This window comes from Pangasianodon hypophthalmus, chromosome 8, assembly GCF_027358585.1.
Source record: "Pangasianodon hypophthalmus isolate fPanHyp1 chromosome 8, fPanHyp1.pri, whole genome shotgun sequence".
In the NCBI taxonomy this organism is placed as follows: Eukaryota; Metazoa; Chordata; class Actinopteri; order Siluriformes; family Pangasiidae; genus Pangasianodon; species Pangasianodon hypophthalmus.
Genome location: NC_069717.1, coordinates 14,631,211 through 14,652,659, shown reverse-complemented (window position 1 = coordinate 14,652,659; position 21,449 = coordinate 14,631,211). Strand labels below are relative to the sequence as shown.

General features: G+C 38.2%; 2 protein-coding genes across 3 annotated transcripts in view; both read right to left on the bottom strand.

Moving 5' to 3' along the window:
- commd10 (COMM domain containing 10) overlaps positions 1-1,379 on the bottom strand; it is a 42,333-nt gene extending 40,954 nt beyond the window's left edge. Inside the window, exons 1-2 of the mRNA XM_026914974.3 lie at positions 1,201-1,379; positions 700-790 (exon numbers count right to left, since the gene is read on the bottom strand). Of these exons, the coding sequence (XP_026770775.1) occupies positions 700-790; positions 1,201-1,229 (120 nt within the window). The 5' untranslated portion in view covers positions 1,230-1,379. The remainder of the gene's footprint in view (positions 1-699; positions 791-1,200) is intronic.
- Positions 1,380-4,201: 2,822 nt separating this feature from the next.
- On the bottom strand, positions 4,202-20,550 carry ap3s1 (adaptor related protein complex 3 subunit sigma 1). Of its 2 annotated transcripts, XM_026924171.3 has the most exons (7): positions 20,334-20,550; positions 14,214-14,305; positions 13,975-14,086; positions 13,806-13,877; positions 13,093-13,200; positions 9,631-9,672; positions 4,670-4,808 (listed from the first exon to the last, which is right to left on the bottom strand). In XM_026924171.3, exons 1-6 carry the CDS (start codon positions 20,400-20,402, stop codon positions 9,637-9,639), a joined length of 489 nt encoding a protein of 162 aa, XP_026779972.1. In that variant the 5' UTR covers positions 20,403-20,550; the 3' UTR covers positions 4,670-4,808; positions 9,631-9,636. The 2 variants fall into 2 exon arrangements, with proteins under 2 accessions (XP_026779962.1, XP_026779972.1); XM_026924161.3 differs by lacking the exon at positions 9,631-9,672 and having other exon boundaries at positions 4,202-4,808; positions 20,334-20,547.
- Positions 20,551-21,449: the final 899 nt, after the last annotated feature.

Genomic DNA, 21,449 nt, shown 5'->3' with positions numbered 1-21,449 from the left:
GTGTTCCTAATAAAGTGGATGGTGTGTGTGTGTCACGGTAAACTTTATCGTTACACATTATATCATAATTGCACAATGCTATTGTATTTTGTGCAGGCGATTAGCTTGTTTATTGTAAACAAAAAAGCCTGACAAAGACATGTCACTGCTAAATACACACTCAATTACAACTAATTTATTGTCATTTACAGATGTTGCATCCATTGATTCCGCCATGTTTTCTTACTGACACGCCCCCAACTCAGAGCTTAAAGAAAATCCCAAGTTTCCCACTCGTAATTACAACGTTGTGGTGGCGTTCATGTCCGTTCAACTCGTAAATACGATCTTTCCGACATGACTTGAACGCACCGTAACATGCGTGTCCAGATCGGGATGGGGGAGCGGCACTCCCCTCCAGCGTGCAATACTTTCGTATAACAGCAGGATCTGTCGTGTGTTATCCCTTACTTATTAAACGCCATTGCCGGAACCGTGCCAGAAATGTCCCCCTGTGACATCAGCGCGGGAGACGACTGCTCTTTCTCACGGACATAATAAAAATACAGCACTAACTGACAAATCAGCACCAGCATCACTAAACACATCACAAATACTTCAGTATAAACATAAGTGATGTGTCTCAGGGAGGAGTTTTCCTTTAAGTCTAATACACACCAGAGCTGGGTTTAGAGGAAACAGTAGGTTTGGGATTCATACCTTAAGATGAAGTTTCTGAAGAATGCGAGAGAGAAGTCTGGACAGCTTATTGACCTCTATAGAGTTGATGAAGGCTACTGCGTCTCTGATGCTGTAAAGAGAAATGAGGTATTATAAACAAACAAACAAACAAACAAATAAAACCACTGCACTGTATTCCAGTTTTTTGTTAGTTTGTTTGTTTGTTTGTTTTTGCATTCTTGCACATCGCTAAAGAAAATTATAGTTTTAACCTCATTGCACTTTGCACAAATTCGAATATTGCAAAAGATAAATGTTTTTATTACAATAGACACCTGCTTCAGCTCTGTTATTGCCACCTGGCTCGTTTACAGCTAGCGTTTTAGCTCAGTTAAACTCCAGAGCTAGCTAATTTTCAGCTAGCTAGATCCCTATAGCTAACAAGCACAGGCTAGCTACCAGCTAACAACAGGACAACTACACAATAACAGCACTTCTCACATTTAAAATAATAATCATCATAATAATAATCGCACTTACCTCTGTGTTTCTTTGACAATTAAAGCCATGCTAGTGTTTCATCAATCTTTATATTAACCATCAGTCTTTCATCTGGCTAACTAGGAACCATAAGTCAGATCCCAAATACCTCTCTTTTGGATATATATAGTGCACTACATAAAGAGCCGTTATTTCATACCCTACGTAGTGCACCTATGTAGACATCAAGGAGCCATTTGGAATTCGACCATGTAGTGGACGTAGTTACTTCCTGTTTAGCGGTCACATGTAGCTCAGTCACGTGACATCATGGCCTGAATAGGGGAGAGAAAGGTTTAAAAAATGTTGAAACATTTTGAAAAAGTTAAAAAAAGAGTAAAGAGTAACTCAGTCCGTATAGTAAAGACATTAATACTGTATATTTGCCTGTTTACACTCAATTAATCAGCTAATGCTTCCTAAAAGATCAGGAAAGTTCCCAAGCATCAGACTTTTCACTTGTTCTTCCCTTTTAAACAATTTACACATAGATTGTGTGTGGGTATGTATGTATGTGTATATATATATATATATATATATATATATATATATAGTTTGTGTATATATTGTGTATACTCACTGTCCACTTTAATAGGAACACCCGTACACCTGCTCAGTTATCCAATCAGCCAATCATGTGGCAGCAGCACAATGCATAAAGTCCATGCAGTAAGACAAGGTTTACCATAAAAAGAATTATAACACTTGAAAGCATTTAATTATCATGCACAAAACATCGAACCTTGAGGTGGATGGGCTACAACAACAAAAGACAACACTGGGTTACACTCCTGTCAGCCAAGACCAGGAATCTGTGTGTGAATCACATACACACACACACACACACACACGCACACATATATATATATATATATATATATATATATATATATATATATATATATACATATATGGGAACAGACTCACCCATACTGGACAGCTGAAGACTAGAAAAAGACCAGGTGTTTTTTTTTTTTTTTTCCTTTTTCTTTTCTCTTAATCTTCAACTGTCCAGTTTGGGTCAGCCTGTGCCCATATATATATTTATGTTTATTGTACTGTACTTACTGTATCTCTGTGTGTGTGTGCACGTGTGATGTTCTGTTACATGAGCATTTCAATGTACATACTGTATGTCTTGGCATACTGTGCAAATGATAATCTTGACTTGAAAGTTTGTCCTCAGGCCATCACTGATAGACATGAGTTCTCCACTAAACAGGGCGGACACCAAACAGGACATGTAGAATGTAGCATTATCTTAAGGAAATTTTAAAATAAAAAAAAATAAAAAAAACAGTTGATGTCAACTGATATTTTACCAGTAGTTGGTGAAAATACGGGTCAGATGCTCAGCAAAATATGTTGGATTAAGAAGAAAGCACTTCAGGTTCCTGTCACCATATGTGACCGTTATTTATACTGTAGCTTATTCAGAAACACAGTCATGATATTAGGAAAAAATAAATAACCCGAATGAATTAAATTTCTGTTTCAACGTGCATGTAGTCATGATGTGATGTCAGCTTCACTGCTAATTAAACCTACTGCTGAAATTTTGCCCCATCCGTGAGGATATTCATGAATATTACAATGAAAGGGCCCTGACTGCATCTCTTGCAGGAGATACACTATATGGCCAGAAGTCTGTGGACATCTGACAATCACACATACATGTGGGCCTTTTCCAAACTGTTGCCAAAGTTTGAAGAGCATAACTGTCTACATCAGTCTGACTTTGTATACTGTATGAAGATTTCCCTTCAGTGGAACTAAGAGGACCAAACATGTTCCAGCAAGACAGTACCCCTGTGCACAAAGTGAGGTCCGTAAAGACATGGTTTGCCAAAGCCCTGACCTCAACCACACTGAATACTTTTGGGATGAACTGCATTGCCGACTGTGTACCAGGCCTCCTCTCCTGCACTCAACCTTACTAATGCTCTTGTGGCTGAATGAGCAAATCCCCACGGCCATGCTTCAAACTCTAGTAGAAAGCCTTCCCAGAAGAGTGGAGGCTATTACAGCAGTAAAAGCGGCACCAAATCCAAACTAACGTCCACAGGTTTGGAATGGGATGTTCAACAAGCACATATGAGTGTGATGGTCAGACGTCCGCATACTTTTCTCCATATAGTGTCCTTAACTCCTGCAGTGATTTCTGAAAAGCGATGGGTGACAGAAATAAGTAGGCTTACTAATACTTACTTGAGATTTCTGTCGTTCTTTTGGAAGAATACAGCTCAGTTTTAATTGTCCTACACAGTAAACACTAGCACAAGGCCCATTAAAGAGCATTACAGTGAAAGCTAATTTCATCTAATGATCTGAAGATTTGTTGGTGTGGTGTGGTGTTGTGTGGTGTGGTATGATGTGCTCTGATCTTAAACTGTGACACTGGGAGAATGGGCTGGCAATTTACAAACACATTGTTTTTGAAAACCAATCTGATATTGCGCACGGTTACCTCGGATTTATCGCATCACACATCATTACTACATCATCTTACAAACTAATCACGTTGCATTTTTTTCTCCATATTGTGAAGCCCTAGTAGACATGGAAGCACTGTCCATGAAGTCTGGCTCTGAGAGTTCATCACGCCAGTCTCAAATTGGTCTCAACTAGACATATGCCTGGATCTGTTTTTGTTTGTACATGATCACTATATTTTCAAAGGAATTTAGTTTGTTCTATTTCCCAAACTATAAACAGTAGCCTAATTTAAAGCACCATAACCCAGACCAGGCAGTTACTAAAGATGCTATAAAAGCAGTGTGCTTCCTATTCGTATCTATATTTCTATCTGTTTACAACACATTATCTGTTCCATCCGAATAATGTATTCGTATTTGGTTACATCCCTTGTATGTGTTTATGTATGCATGCAAAATTTCCATTTTATTAAAATAACCTTTTGGAGTAAGCGTTTTCTATTATGACCTGGACTATAAATTGCTATTACACTACAGTGTACCATTAAAAACACTATAACAAAAAATAAAATGATGCATTTGTTTTATTTTGTTGTGAAAAAAGAAGAAACACTCACATGCACTGATCAAGATAAAAGCATTGCTTGAGTAAGAAAAGATAAATTATATATAAAATACTCTGATTACATACAGTATAATACCAGTAATACAATTAAAGCATATACAGCATCACTTTTGGATGTTTCCATAATTGAGTATTTTTTTTTTTTAGGTCTGATGTACAAAGCATTATAAAGACATGATCTTCAAATACTGTAGCAGCCAAATTGTAGGAGCAAGCCTTCAGAAAGGCCAATGGAATGTAATAAATAAATACTTCATTTCCATAGAGTTTAAAAAAAAAAAAAAAAAAGACACATAAATGGCATTCCAAGACCAGAAGCAACACGACAGGAAATCACACAGTACCTTCTTAACAAGATATTCACTTTGTGTTTGGTAAACATTTAGCATATATACGTCTGCCCATCCTGTCCACTGCTGCTATTTAAAAGATGGCAAGTTTGGCACTTTTATGCTGATGTCTCCGATGTTGATGTTCTTGGGCATTTCTGGCAGGTTCATGTTCTTTACTGCTGAAACAGCACGTGCAGGAGCCCCTGCAATGCCAGCCTGTGAACACACACGCACCAACACACAGTAACAGTGGGGTTTGAACCATGGCAGGAAAAATATTATTCACACAAGAACAGGCAACACGGACACTCAAATCACATTTCACAGATACAGTCAACATCACACGAAATGCAAAGCACATCACAGATGGGTGCAAACCGGCATTCTTGTTCTCACAGCTCAATATGCACATGCATGTCTCGGGTCAATTTCGAGTGTAACTAAGAGTAGGGCAGAGTAAGCCGTAATTATGGAAACTGAACATATGATTAAAGGATCTGAGTGTTCATGGAGTAAAAACATGGTCTATAGTGAGAATTTTCCAAAACTAAACTAAAACCTTTGAGAACTGGGCACTAATCTCAAAATTCCACATTCCACAGAAGATGAAAAAAAAAAAAAAAAAAAAGACATGTATGCCAAGCTGGCAAAATGTTAACCACTGCAGAAATAAGGCATTTCCTCATGACTAGATGTAACTACCCCATAATCATGCCCCATAATAAACCATTATCCTTTTAAATAGATTCAATGTTCTTGACCCGTGGTTCAATAACATTAACAAGCCCAACTGTTGGGTTTTCAATTCACTAAGCACACCAAACTGACTCCTGTCATTCCGAACGAAGCCCATAAGCTCCTGCTTCACTGATTGTCAGCTATGATCACCCTGTCTGCAATTACAGTTCAACTTATTTTCAGTGATGACTAGTATATAAGGTACAGCAGAATATGTAGATCATTAACCATTAATTTAGATTTTATATGCGCTACAATTCCTAGACTATTTAATTGATAACGATAATTGATTCCCAATGCCGACCAGAGGATTAGCTTCCTCTGTGGAGATGCTGTCAATGCTTAAATACAATACAATAAAATACATACTGATGATTTACAGCCCTATCTGAAATTTAGCAACATGTTTCAGACATGTTGTTTTCTGTTATTTCTATGATTTAAGGATTTTTTCTGTTTTGTTTTTCAATATACATAGAAGTAAAAGAGACATGAGTCTCTTAAATTTTGGATCTGCTATTTCTGACAATAAAAATAAAATAAAAAAAAAAGGGTTGTCCTGCCTTTTTTTTTTTCTTTTTTTTTTTTAAACTTTGTTTGTTTCTTCTGCCTGGATTTTGAAACAATAATAAAAAAAACCCATTCATGTTTATTTTTTAATTTCTGGTACAGACAAAAAATAGAATGGCCAAAAGGTAACCCATACAATTTATGCTCTATTTTCATTCTATGAATTCTTTTTAACTTCAATGTAATTACAATAAACCATTAATTTCTACAACAGATTCTACAATATTGTGAAACTATTCAAGGGACAATATGAAAGTATTCAAAAGCTCAAGGATTACATTCCTATTCCTCTGCATACTCTCATAATACAAGCGAAAACCGAGAGGACTGCACACTCCTGAAGAATTCACACTCTTGCACTGACAGCCAGAGCAACAGTGAGGAATTCCACACTCACTCTTAGCTACGGTTCAACTGCAATATGGATAAGTATATTCTAAAACAACCTTTTGTTTAGTGGGATAAATAACTGCACATGTTATAGAGTCAGTAAAGAAGTCAAATTTTTGAATGTTTGTCCTAAGACTGGGTTATAAACTGTTGTCAAAACCCATACAAACAGATGCACAGACAAAACTAAAACTCATTAAAATGGAATTAAAACTTCTAACAGACATACAGACACAAAAGTCCGGTAAGAACTGACTGACTACCATAAGTGTGAAATAATCATGCACTTTTCTTTAAGCTTATTGGAGATTAGTACATAGACTGAGACAGTATGTAACTAGAGCTGAAACTAAACTAGTGATGGGCGTTACAACGTGTATTACTGACATGATTCTTTTAAATTAGCCATTTAAGTGGCTCATACTATGAGTTTAAATTTGTCTGGTTCACCACTCAGAAGTATCCGGACATATTGCACAGGCTAATGCATAGGCTACAATATCAAACACCTACAGTAACCAACATCCACACATTCATTTTATTACTTCTATATATATAATTATATAACAGATAAATATAAGTAATTATATAATGTCATTAAGAGACCACATTTACATTTGGTACACAATAAATCACCTTTATTGAAGCATCACTGTGGGGTTACCAGTGGAACCCTGGGCCCCTAGGTGGAAAGTATGTACTTTTAAGAGATGGTAAAAGGGTTCGCACAAACTGCATTTGAACAGCCCCATAATTAATATGCCCATGCCCATGGTTTGTTTTTCATTTTCTTGACTGAAGAAAAAAGAGAACTAAAGAAAACAAACTTAGAGTAATGCTGGGGGTGGGAATGTCTAAGACGTTAATTAAAAATGTCTATACAGAGACCCATAGAGAGACTCTGACCTCCAGAGAAGATAGGCAGAACACAACATTTGTTAATTATTTAAGATGTGGATGTCATAATCTGCACAAAATGCAGAGTCACTAATTATGCATGGAACCATGGTTCTATGCATCCTGGATAACCGCCAGTGGTGGAGAGAATCACCTGAATACCTACTGCACATACACACAAATGCTGAGACCTTCAATAAAGTCACAAAATGTTTAAATTTTTAGTATTAGCAATAGTATTAGCAATAGTATTAGCAATAAATGCCTCTGTCATATAGTCATCCTCCCCCTGGAACCTTCTCTCCAGTTTGATGCCAATCCCCAAATGACAAGGAACCATGATTCATCCAGGGTTCACAGAAGCACAGTTACATAAATAAGTAGCGTTCTATTTCCCACTTCTAACAGCCAGAGCCTTGGGTAATGTATGGCACAATATTATGAGGAACTGGACACACCAACCTATCTGCTTGGCAACTCCTTCCAAACAGACAGTTTTTCATTAGAAAAGCCTTGTGTCTTCAGCAAGGTTGTGTCTCTTCAGCAAGCTAGAGCCTATGCCCCTCCCTCTGAGACAGGGGTACCTCTTTTTGTGGCATAAGAGGTCCTAGGCTAAGGAGCTCTTTTCTGAGTTCACCGTGAGGCCAAGCACCGCACTGTGTGAGAGGAGGCAGTCCTGAATGAACTGGTCTCTGATGCGGGCAAATAGGGAGATGCCATAGGGTAGAACTTTGAATTGGAGCGCCTATCGTTGAAAGACAAAAGGATAAGCATCTTTGTTCTGGGGAAATGCAGATGTGAAAATAGGCATCGCACAAGTCCACCGATGTGAACCAGTCCAGTTCTTGCACAGCCTGGATAACATCTGACAACTTTACTGAAAGGGAGTGTTTTTAGAAACCAGTTCAGCCATCTCATTTGGACAAAAACGAATGTCCTTCCACTGAACAGTGGCACTTGTTTTGGACTCTGGGGCCTGGCTTCTCAATCATGCATCTGTCCAAGAGAGACCAAACATTCTGGGTCACAACAACAACTTTGTTGGGGTCTAATACCAACAAAGCGCTGATTTACTCACCACCCAGGGTGTGAGGTTTTCAGCTGTAAAGCGTCCCATCACAAGCCCTTCCCTTCATTTTTGTGCTCTATGGGACCTGTTAGTGGTGGGGGCAGCACCGATTAGGCCCTGTCCCACAAGATGGATGCCTGCTAGGGGCCTGAGGGCGTTACTGTCTCTGCCTAAAACTAGCACAAGGCAGGCAGAACATTTCAGGGTTGTGGTGACCTAAATATGTGGTGCCACATGGATGGTTTTGCGATTCTGAAATCTGTGAGTTTGAAGGTAAGGTAACCTGTAGCTGCAAGCGGATAGCTTCATAGGGTGCACGTGGTCAGATGGGTACGAGGCACGAAGAAGAAAAGGGAAACTATGCTATAGGCCAGCAGTGTTTATTGCATCCTTGTGACTTGGTGGGAGATCTCAGTACGCATGCACATGTGCACAAGAAAGTATCCAGGTGATTCTCACCAACAAGTGAAACAGGACAGGTTTTAATTTTTTTAGATTGTGCTTGTTTTAGCATATAAATGATTATTTTGTGCTTGCAAACTGATTTGCCTGATTTAGTTAAATGAGTTTTTCAAATAGAAGAAAAATGTTCACATTCAAAAACTGCCCATCACTAGACTGAATTAATACAAGATTTAAGTGCAATAATCCCATGCTGGTCATCAACATTCTAATATATGTGCTACTACTGCTGTCAAGATTGGGAAAATTATAAATATAATATATGATAATCAACGTTATATGAAAACGGATGCATTTGAGTCAGTCAGTCATTACCAGTTATCAATTTGCATCGATAACCTTAGGAATATCCTTAATCTGGGAAGTACTTATAGTAACAAATGATGTAAACAGTACTTACCAACTACATAAAAGTCAAATAAAAAATGGATTTTGTGTCCAAACATTTTTGCTTGTGATCCATATTATGCCATGGTAATATCTACTCTTAGATCTGAGGTAAACACAATATTTTTGAGTTCCACATAAAAGTAAAAACAAATCTGCTGCATTCTACCATGTTATCCTGAGAACGAACCTTGTTTTAAAATGAAAGCCAAGCAACAGTTGTTTCAGTCTTTAGGCACCATTAAAACTGTAGATTTTCTATGACTGAACAAAAATCACCAATTACAGCATGTGTTCGAGTATTCCTTAAATTTAAAAACAACCAAACATACAACATTTAGATCTGTTACAACTTTTAGCTTAGGTTAACTTATTGTAGAACTTTTTACCTGACAGTTTAGGCGTTTAAAACAAAACCTCCAAGTCTACACAAAGGTACACTGTGTACCTCTTAAAAGTCTAATATTCGTCCTCAGGATGTGTAAAATTGTGTAAAATTACTTGGTTGGGAATTCAGAGCAGTACCTGGGTCTACCTGTCCTGCCTGGGGGACTGAAAGATAAACGTCTGCAAGAAGAGAATGGAAAGAACTAGAGAAAGTCAGGAAAGAGGAATGAGGAATGGTAGTTAAAGCAGATAAGTAATCACAGTTTGTAGAGCTGAAAGAGAGTGTATAACCCATCTTAGACCGCAGACTTTAAAAGTAAACCAACAAACTGTTTAATCCGTTATTAGGCATGTGCCGATAATACCATGATATTAAAAATGCAGAATATGGTTATTATGGAAATACTGTCACTATCCCTGTGTTTCATTCAGGAGGCAGCAGTATTTTAACAGTGTTTGCACACTCCTGAGATACAAGTTGACGTTCATTCTGAAGTAATCATGACCTACTTCCTCCACACCCTACGAGAACTCTGACGTAACAACCATTCAGAGTGCACTTTAACATATTCTTTTGAATCTCAGCACAAAGTTTTCTACTGTTAATCACTATCACCTGTGTAAACTGGCATCATATTTACTAATGACCATATGGACAAAGAAGGATAAGCTTCCCCATCCTGCCACTAGCTTAATTTATTAGTTCCAGTTGACTTAGTCTGACTTTACAAACGCAAACAAAGTACAAATGGAGAGCTACAGGAGGTAGCAGTAAAGACATGGAACATACCAGAATGCTTACTTGCCACAGCACTATCTCTAGCAGCTTCATTCCCTTTATTTACATTACTATATAAAATATTCTTATGTTTCATCTATAGGTAATATATTAAACAGTTGATCATTTTAGGTGAACTCACTGGTTCCGCTAACCAATTAGAAGTATCCTTTATAATATACATGCCTGGACCATTATACACTATATGGCCAAAGGTTTGTGGACGCCTGTCCATCACCCCCGTATGTGCTATTTGAACATCCCATTCCAGATTTAGTCTCTCCTTTGCTGTTATAATAACCTCCACTCTTCTGGGACGGCTTTGGCTGTGGGACTGTGGGGATTTACCCATTCAGCCACAAGAGCATTAGTGAAGTCAGGCACTGAACGCAGTTGGTGGTCCAGTTCATCAAAGGTGTTCACTGGGGTTGAGGTCAGGACTCTGTGCAGGCCACTCGAGTTTTTTCACTTTCAACAACCTTGGTAAACCATGTCTAGGGAAATTTGTAATGCTACAGAATACAAAGACATTGGAGACAATTGTGTGCTTCCAACTTCATGGCAACAGTTTGGGAAAGGCTAACACATGAGTGTGATGGTTAGATGTCCACAAACATTTGGCCATATAGTGAAGTCTGGATTGTCCCAAATGGCTGCCATGGGCATTTCACCTTCAAAGTCCCCTGGATAGGCATGTCTACTACTTCCCAAGGAGACAAGCACAGGTAAATGTAATTTTTCCTCAGTACTACACTGTGAAAATATAAATTGTGCTAAAATGTTAAGTAATTATTGTATACCAAAAATTTTGTCGGCACATGCCTTACATACCTAAACTGCAGAGGTTAATCATAAATCGTCCAAAAATTTTAAATACTCAAAGAGGGCAGCTTACTTTTAGCCACTAATGTTAGATATGGAATTTCAAAACTTGACAAGATCTAGTTTCTGTTATTTTTGAAACATTATAAGGAACAAATATACCAAATACATATCACAGCAAATTCATTTTTAAATTCATATTGAAAGACTTTTTTGTAACATATTTCAGCACTAGCGGTCTAGGGTAGGTTGTCAAAAGAGAGAACAAGCAAGAAGATTTGATGTTTATGACACAAGGGTGCTGAGAATGATTCAGATATTTACTCACTTATTCACTCAGTCATAGAGTTAAGAAAATAATACAAAAACAAACAAACAAAAAAAAACATTGGTTAATCAAATACATATTTGCACCCATGCAGTTATTAAATTGAAATCCAGTTCATTCATTTATTGTTAGTAATTTGTTGTGTTATCTGTTTGAAACCACTCACAAAAAAAAACAAAAACAGTTAAACAGAATTCAAAAGGTCTACTTTTGAAGCCACAAACTCAGGACCTCTCAATCACACAGTGCATTAACATTCACACTAATAATACAATCATTATCTGATCTTGGGAGTTACCATAGATAATGAATGGTATACCATGTATACCGTTAATCTGCTGTCTTTGATTTTTCTACAACTGTGCATGTGCGGGAACAAAAATCAAAATCCAAAACTCCAAAATTAAAAAATAACAATCATCATCATCAAACAATTCTTATAAACACTGACATGTTCAAGTCTACTGTATAATGCATCATGAACTAGTTAAGCCCCCTCCTGAGTAACCTTAGAAGTGGAGGTAAATCCTCAAAGATGTTATCTGCTTTAAGGTGAATATCTGGGAATATCTAGGTAGCAGCACCAAGGATTTTATTAGTTTATACGTCAGCGGCCAAGAGCAAGGATTAGTTGATTGTAGCAGAAGTTTGTGTAATGCATGGTGGGTATTGTAGTGCCAGGGTAATGTTGGCTGAAAACAACAATGATATAATTTTGATAGGGGAAATCTAACTGGTGGGTGGGAATTGGCCAAGAATAAATAATAAAATTTTAAAGTAAATTAAAAGAAAAAGTCACTGAAATCACATTTTGAAATGAAAACTGAAGCTCTGGACCTATATCTGCATGATTTTATACACTGCTGTTCTCCCACATGATTTGTTGTGGATAATAGCATGAATATGCAGGTGTATAGGTGTTCCTATTAAAGCAGCCAGTGAGTGGATATATAAATACACTGGATGAGTGCCGAAAATCTGATTTTTGCTATTTTTAGATTGCTGATTTTCCCTTAGATATTGAGGTGTAATTAAACATTCCAATAAAACTTACAATGTTTAAATAAATTATGAAAAAACGTACACAAAAAGAATGAGCGACACATTACGGCATATCTAATCTGTCAGAAGAATGTGCCAACTATACTGCATACCAAAACATAATGAAATCAGGCTGCATTTATATGTATGATGTTGAAATCAAACAAAGATATTGCCTGCCAGAGAAACTGAAAAGAAGGCTGAATCATTCTAGCAACCAAAAAATGTCTTTGACTCACCATCAAATCTTGTCATCTTCACTGATATCATCCCCCACAACCTACTAAACATTGTGTCTCTCCGAGGAAACAGAAAATCTAATTTACATTGAATGTTATGGTAATTTTGGAGCTGTGTTCCATCTAGCTGAAACACTCAGTGAGACAAGCAGCGATAATCATGTGGGTGTTTGTGTGAAGTCAGAATTTGATTCCCACCAGGGATACTGTCAACAACTCTGTTTTAGAGCAGGGACTGCAATTTGCAGGTTGAGCTTTTAGTGTGGAGCACAGCATAGCAGGCCATAGAGCCACAGACAGGCATCACAAAAGGGCATTCTGGGACATGCAGTCCACATACAGTCATGCCTGCACATTCCTAGAGTAGAGTTGCATAGCTGCATATTTCTTACCTCAGACTTCTCAAGTTTGTTTTGGGAATCCACTTGTGTTATGATCTCGTTCATGTTGGTCTCTAGGACCATGCCACCCATCACCATCTCAGACAAGATGTTGTGTACCTGGGAAATATTAAGCCAAAGTCAACTGCTGAAATTTTGTAGATTGTGAAACCGCACTTTCTTAAAAAAAAAAAAAAAAAAATTTCAAACAAAAACAATTCAAATCGTTGCCTAAACTGGCCGAAAGTAGGTGGACACCTGACCATCACACCTATATGTGGTTCTTCCCCAAACTGTTGGTACAAAGTTGGAAGCACACAACTGTATAGAATGTCTTTGTATGCTGTAGCATTACAATTCCCCTGCACTGGAGCTAAGGAGCCCAAACATGTTCCAGCATGACATTGCCCCTGTGTGCACAACACGAGGTCCATAAAGACATGGTTGGCCAAGATTGGTGTGGAAGAACTCGAGTGACCTGCACAGAGCCCTGACCTCAACCCCACTGAACACCTTTGGGATGAACCGAAACACTGACTGCACCTCATGCCTCCTCACCCAACGTCATTGCATTATCTCACTAATGCTCTTGGTGCTGAATGAGGTTATTATGACAGCAAAGAGGGACTAAATCTGGAATGGGATGTTCAAAAAGCACATGTGGGTGTGATGGTCAGGTGTCCATGGTCTATCCAGAGAAATGCTTCTACATCATCGTACATTACCTTATCGACATGGAAAATGAGGTCAAGCTCACAGACATTCTCAAAACATTTGTCCAGCGTTTCCACAAACACCTGTGTGAAGACAGATGACACAATTTACTTCACAATTGAACCACACCATAATAACACTGAAATAAATTGCAGAAGGTACCAGCTAAAAATAAAGTACCTGGATTAAGTCTAGAATGCCAAGTTCGCTCTCCGAGGAGTCTACACAGAAGACAAAGTACAGCGTGGCGTAGTGTCTGTAAATCAGCTTGTTGTCTGAGCCACCTATCAACCTGGATGTATTAAAAAAAAAAAAAACCTCATTCTGAGCATCCATTAATTAAATGCCTCTTGAGATTATTACTTATTGTATAATGTATATAATACTATATACATTTAAAAATTGTTACTCATTCTTACATTCCACCCTCAAGAAAATTGCAGACGTTCTCATCCCGCTTTGATACCAGGTGAAATGTTTCCCTGATGATCTGCTGCTCTGTGTCTTCACTCTGGATTAGAAAATGCAAATAATTGAATTACATTGGTATAACATTTCTATTTTTCATAATAAAACACCATAAATGCTTTATTGCTTTTCAGCTCTACATGAAAGCAAAATAAACAAAATAAATTGTATTAAAATCTTGAATTTCTCTCTTAACGCAATTTGATTGAGTAACAGCATCGATTCTGCAGCATTTACACTTAAGCAACCATTACATAAACCAGATAGCCACTGTTTCCACTTATTACCATAGACGCTGTAACACATGACCTCATACATGCACCTGAAACATATCAAATCTACAGAAGAAAAAAAGGGAGAAACATCAGAAAGTTAAGTACATTTTAAATTTGTCCTAAACAAATCTTGAATATTATGTACTGAATATTAAATTCCCAATTACTAAACAAACAACGACTGAAGGTCCATTCACACCGGGTGTGTGGCATTGTGCTTCGCATGTTGCGTCATGTCATACAGAATGCACTTCACGCATCGTGTCAAGACCTCATTCAGGTCCATTTAAAAAATCCTTTCAGCCCACACTGTCCTCACTGGAGTTGTGGGAGAGACATGTCAAATTCCAGCCCATGTGCAATGCTGCCCTTGTTTCATATTTGACTCTTTTTTCCCCCTATTCATGCTCATATGTGAAGCATAAACACCGCAGCGATCCACTGAAATCACACTGGATTAGATTAGATTCAACTTTATTGTCATTATGCAGAGTATGAGTACTGAGCCAATGAAATGCAGTTTTTTGCACATCCCAGCTTGCTAGGGAGCTGGAGTCAGAGCTGGAGCAGATGTGGTTAAAGGCATTGCTCAAGTGCCCAACAGCAACAGCTTGACAGTGCCAGGGCTTGAACCCCCGACCTTCCTATCAGTAACCCAGAGCCCTAACCATTCAGCCAATACTGCCCACAACTATAACACTTTCTCTGCTGTGCATTTAAAAAAAATATCATAATCTACAAAGATGTCATGATTGTGCAATCAGTAACAGCATAACAAAGTGATTGTACAATATGATACCAACATGTGGAAACAAAATAAACACCAACATACCAGTAATTTCCTGTTTTGTAATTAGAGCTGGCAGATCACTACGGACAAAATTAGCTTTGAAGAAGACGAATGAAGAGAGCTCAAGAGCAAACAAGACTCAGCTTGACTGGGTGCTTGACTTCCAGTCTGTTGCATTTAAGTGCCCTCTTCATGACAGGCAAAACATATAGCTCGGCACCTACTATGGTGGAGTGTGGATCAGATTTCCTCGTCATGCTGTTATGTTCAATTATATAACCCTGTAGGAATGTGTTACAACCTGAGCCACATTTATAAACAGGTGAGTGTGATTAGTAAAATGGCAGAGCTCGCTCGGCCTGGCTGAGAGGCTGGCATGGTTATCACGCTCGGCGTGGCTGAGGTTTCTGGTAGCTCTTGAGCTAGACTTATTCCATTAATTATTAAACATTAAACAGTTAATCTCACTCTCAAAACAAACAAATAGCCAGGAATGGAAATTCAACAACTGATAATCGAATGCCAGAGGAAACACAGCTGAGTTGCATGTAGGGGAGCCTATAGGGCCCTTCATATTGTTTCCTAGAAAACAGGGGCACTGCATCACGTATATGGCACCATAAAAGCACGCTAGAGGGCACTTTTTCACATTTTATAGCTTTTTTTTTTTTAAACTTTGGGCGTATGGCTGAGAAGGGCAGTGCTCTACCCCGCCTTGAGTCCATCAGTCCCTCTATGTGATTATATTACATACCTGGTGTTACTCCAGGGTAAATGTATCAAATGAATGTATGAGGTGAGTGAGTTGCTCCCAACTGAAAGGAAACATTTCCATGACTAACTATTTACCCAGCCTTTAAATCAGCTGGTTTCCTTTTAACTCTGGGACTGCACTCTTGGCACCATAATATAATTCAAGTTTTACAATAAATAGCAGTTATTTTTGCTCAGAATTTAGATTATTGCAGCACATGTGTGCCATTAAAACCTGTAATTCAAAACGGAGACAAGATGTCATTCACTAGGAAAATGAATGTAGCTTCCACCATCTGCTACAATAATGTGAGAATTCAATAAATATACATATTAAATATACATATTATATACAAGAGAATTCTAAGGGAGAACCATGAAAGTTTAATTCATTGATATCATTTCTAGACAGGCAAACTGTCACCACAAGCCAACCAGGGATGATCAGAGGTAATTTGATCTGACCCTGGCTTTGGCTCAGACAATAGAAGCGCATGTAGCCTTTTGTGCTTTTATTCAGCCAGCTGGTGGATGAGGTTATATACGAGTGTAAACTTGCTGGCCCCTTTTTAAAAACATACGTATCAGTCATAATGTATAGCGGCGAAAAATTTGGTGTTATGGTAAAACACTTTTGTTAATTCGCACTGGATAAAGGAGTTAAAATCCTGTAAATATAAATGTAAAGAATTCTGTGTTCTGATTAATTACAGAAGAGGAACATGGGTGTTGAGGTAAAGTATAGCAGAAATATCCATTAATGGCCTAATGCATTGTAACAAAAATCACCAGCTCAAATGTACAACAGTAACTGCCTGTAGCCATTTATAAAGGCAAACTTTATTTTATTTGAAGAAAAGAAAAGAAAAAAAAAGAAAAAGGAAAAGTAAGATTAGGTATATGGGATTATTAGAGGGTGAACTTCTCTCAACAGGTTTTTTTAAAGCCTTTAAACTGTGGAAGAGAAACGTGTAATGGATTTAAATTAATCCAAGGCAGTCAAATTTTCATGGGAAATTTTGAGAGAGGTCACAAAAGTTCGAGGTTACAGTACACCGTTTTATGTACACAGCATGGCAGATAAAATTTAAGTGCTGTTGCCCAGAACTTAACATCTTGTCCAAAAGAGAGAGAGTATGCCACATGCCTACAATAAAAACCCTAATGATACTAACTCTGTGCTTATTATATCTTGCTTAATTTTAAAGGTTTTGTACACTTAAATGATATTTTATATGGTTATAATATGTATAAAATTAGATGAAATGCTGAAAATGCAAATCATGTCAAATGTCAGTGCAAATCAAGACTCTGTTACTGAAATACCTCCTATGACAAATACCACAGGCCATCACCAAGCAGTCAGTAGAGTATTCAACTTTTAATGAAAGTCAAGTCAAGCCGGTTAACTTGTATAATTCATCTAACTTATACATAATAACCGGGAGCATCAGGGGTCATTCATCACATCGGTTCTTACTTGCTAACCATATTCACATGCTGTAGTCTTGCAATCCAAACCTCTGGCTTCACTACAGGGTCTGGAACGTTTTGTCAGTAAACACAGCCAAAAAGACCTGCTTTCATAGAAGGATATGACTTCACATCCAGACATCTAACCACAGATCTTTTCCTATAGCACATCTGCAAACATGAGATGATCTTGTATATTCACTGCTTCAAAACTTTTTAAGATGACCTTTTTTCCAGTGACTACATCATGGTCCCAGTGGAAACGAGTGAATGAAAAAGTGTGTATACACTGAAGTATAGAGAACCGATCAGATTACAATCTTCAAGATCCTGTTGGTTGTGGTGAGAAGAGTACAAGAGCTATCAGATGCTCTGTATCCTGTGAGGCTGAGATCACATGCTTTACGCCGTGCGTGGTGGATGACTAGCTTTTTTCATGAGTCGGAACCAGAATGCAAACTAGGTCAGAGAAAAAAAAACATCAAGTCATCAAGCAACACTAATCGAAGAGTGGCAACAGTGTTCTCTGTGTTCATATTCCCTGACCTCTACTTTTCTTTCTAAATTTCAGTGCATAAAACTGCACAAACTGTGTACTGACTGCTTGTCAACACCTTCAGGTTAAAGCCTTGGTCGCTAGAACAATGCACCTGGCGAATACAGCCATCGAGTTTGAGTGTTATTCACTTTAACAGAACAGGATGCAGTACTGTGGAAAAACAAGGAATCACTTCCCGTAGCGATTCCTTTCTCATCCACCTCCACCAATTTCACTGTGTGCTGAGCTCATCTACATGAACTTGAACCATGCAAATCTGCCAGTCTTGGAACTTTGGGCCAGAACAAAACAAGAGAGTGGTGGAAATGCATTAAAATTAAATTTCATATGAATATGTATGTTTTTACATTAAAAATATATAAATATAAATATACTGGTGTTTGGATCACTTCCTTAATCTCAGATCACTAGACATCATCTTGTTCTGGCCAGTTTTACAGCCAATGAAAATCCATTTAATGTGGGGTAACGTACACATTTCCCACCCACTGGCAGGAGCACAGTGTGTCCAACAGCCAATCAAAATATTTGCAGGAGGATTGCACGTGTTACTCTTCACCATCACCCAAGCTCAAGGGATACCTGGCTGATTTTGCCACGGTGCATCATTTGAATCTGTCAGTGTGACCTTGCAATTTCAGTTGTGGTGAAGCCACTGACAAAAATGATCATGAAATTCATTTGTTGCTGATTGGAAAATGAAGTTTAAGTTTTCATTGGTAATCACACTGCAACCAATTATTTATAACTATTTAACACCTGTAGTCATGTGATGTAGACACCCTCAAGCCCTCGATCACTCGGGTAGGTCCACAACTCAACAATGACACTTAACTTGCGACTTGGTAGTGGAGGACTGCAGAGCTTAGGGTGCCATTTGAGACAGGACCCAAGGTGTTTCACTTTGAACAGTCGTCCAGTGTGTGCACCTGAGCTGTGAAGTACTGAACAGTGTTAGCACATTTGTGATGTGATTTTCACCCTCGCGTCAAGAGATTTAGTTGTGCAGTGAGAGCAGCAGTCAGACGGGAAGTTTCTCTCATCCTGCTCTGTAAGGCCAGCTTAATGCTGCCCTTCATCATGCTCAGTCCCAAAAATAATACAACTTTGGGTTATTTTATTAAAAAACAAAACAGATGTGTTAACTCAGCATGTCAGATCACCTCACACACAATTATCAGCTCCTATATTTAGCTACACTTTTTGTTTTTTGACAACTAACTCTTGATTTCATTCTATCTGCAATAATGCACAACCTGAGCTAAGAAAAAGACAAGCCTAAAACCCTCATCATTTGTAAACCTACATGGAAAATTAAGCATGTCTAATTAAAACCTTGCGTAAAAAGTCTTCTGCTTACTATAGATAAAGATGCACATGAATAACATATTATTCAGCCATGAAATATGCAAAAGATAGTCACATCAAAGTAGGCAATGTGTTCATTTATTTCTCTCTAGTTAATTAAATGTAAATAAGGGTTAAATATATTGACTGATTTGTTCTGGGGTTTTGTTTTTTCTTTTGTAAACATAACATTTATGATGTGATCATTTATCACATCATGTTGATCTTGAGAAGACTCACTGAATCACGAGTCACTCTCAAGGCCGAGTCACGTGGTACCCCGAGCTCTCTGGCTGCTGTGTAAGTGTATATGCTGGCAGCATCACACATGATCAGAAATTCAAGATCACATTACACACACGTAACATGACACTTTCGTGCCTAGTATTTCATTAATCTGATTCAGTATTTCCAAATATAATTAACACTCATATGATGATACAAAAATCTCTCTGCGAAAAAAAAAATCATTTAAAGGTCAGTTTGATGGCTGTTACTAATACTGACTTTTTAGCTGATATAGCGATAGCAAAAAAAAAAAAAAAAAAGTAAACAGTAGTGATTAACATTGTCCAAACACATTAGTCAAACAAATGCTAGGCAAATCATTAGGCTTAAATGTGCCAGCTCAGCCACTGATTTGACTAGCCAGTTAGCTCCAGAGATTACTAATAACACTAATACTAATAACAAGCACTCTATTCTGTAAATAAATGCCTGTGCATCCCAATAGAAAAAATATATATCTATAAGGATGTACTGTTCTGTGAGGAAAAGAGTCCAGAGCTCTGTCACAGCTCACTCGTGTTCAACTGACTGGCTGCTCAACTTAGCCGGGAGTTTGCTAGCTAGCGTCAATGAAACTCATACTTACGTAATGTTCATAAAATTTCGAAAGCCTGGGTTTTCCATGGTTGTTGAATATCAGTATGGCTTTTATCATGTTACTGTTTATCAAGTAGTGAATTCAACTGGCAAGTCGACGTCCGCAGGAACGGTCCTCTCCGGTGTTATGTTACCTGAGTGAAACTCTAGCACAGAGCCACTCCACTGTACAGCAGCGCGGCGGAGGCGTACACATGACCGAAGTGCGTGAAGTTAGCGACCGCGGCGCATTCCCTAATATCCTTCCGCGGAGTCTTTAAACATAAAAGTCTCTCGCGCTATCAGGGAGAGTAATACACTATTATTAGCATTCTGGTCTCTGCAGTGTATGCACAGTGCTAGTTTAAACCAAATCAGTTTTAATTGTTTTCCCATTGACCCATGTGCATATTACGTTTACTCATTCATTCATTCATTCATCATCTTCAGTAAACATTTTATCCTGGTCAGGGTCACAGTGGATGCAGGGGCAAGGCAGGAATACAGCCTTGATGGGATGCCATTCCATCATAGGGCACCACACACACGTTCACACCTGGGGAAAATCTGGAATCCAGATGAAACCCTTGGGGAGAACATGGGGACATGCGGAGAACATAGGGACATGGGGAGAGCATGGGGACATGCGGAGAACATGCAAACAGCTGTGAAGCAGCAGCACTGCCTGCTGTGCCACCATGCCACCCTAAGTTTTGTGACACTGCTCACACTGCATGATGTCTGATTACATTTTCTGACATGTCAGAATTTCTTGTGAAAAATTTTTGGTGATGGTAAAATGAATTATATAGCTCTGAACACCCTGAAATGTGGTTAATTGTATTACCATCATACACAACATCAGATTAGTGTTGGCCTATTTGCAGCACTGAAAGTTTCAAACTGTTGACCACATTGCAGTATTGAAAAGGTGTCAGACTGTCAATACCTCATGCAAATAGCAGAAGTATAAACCAGGCCTTACTGTAGTGTTACCTCTTACCTTCCTGGTTAATGTGTAGTAGTTAGCATTTAACCAGTTTGACTTTTAAGACTGTATCATTAAAAGTGTCATACTCGACTGACTGCTTGGTGACTGATTGTGGCATTTGTGCTTGTGTGCAAA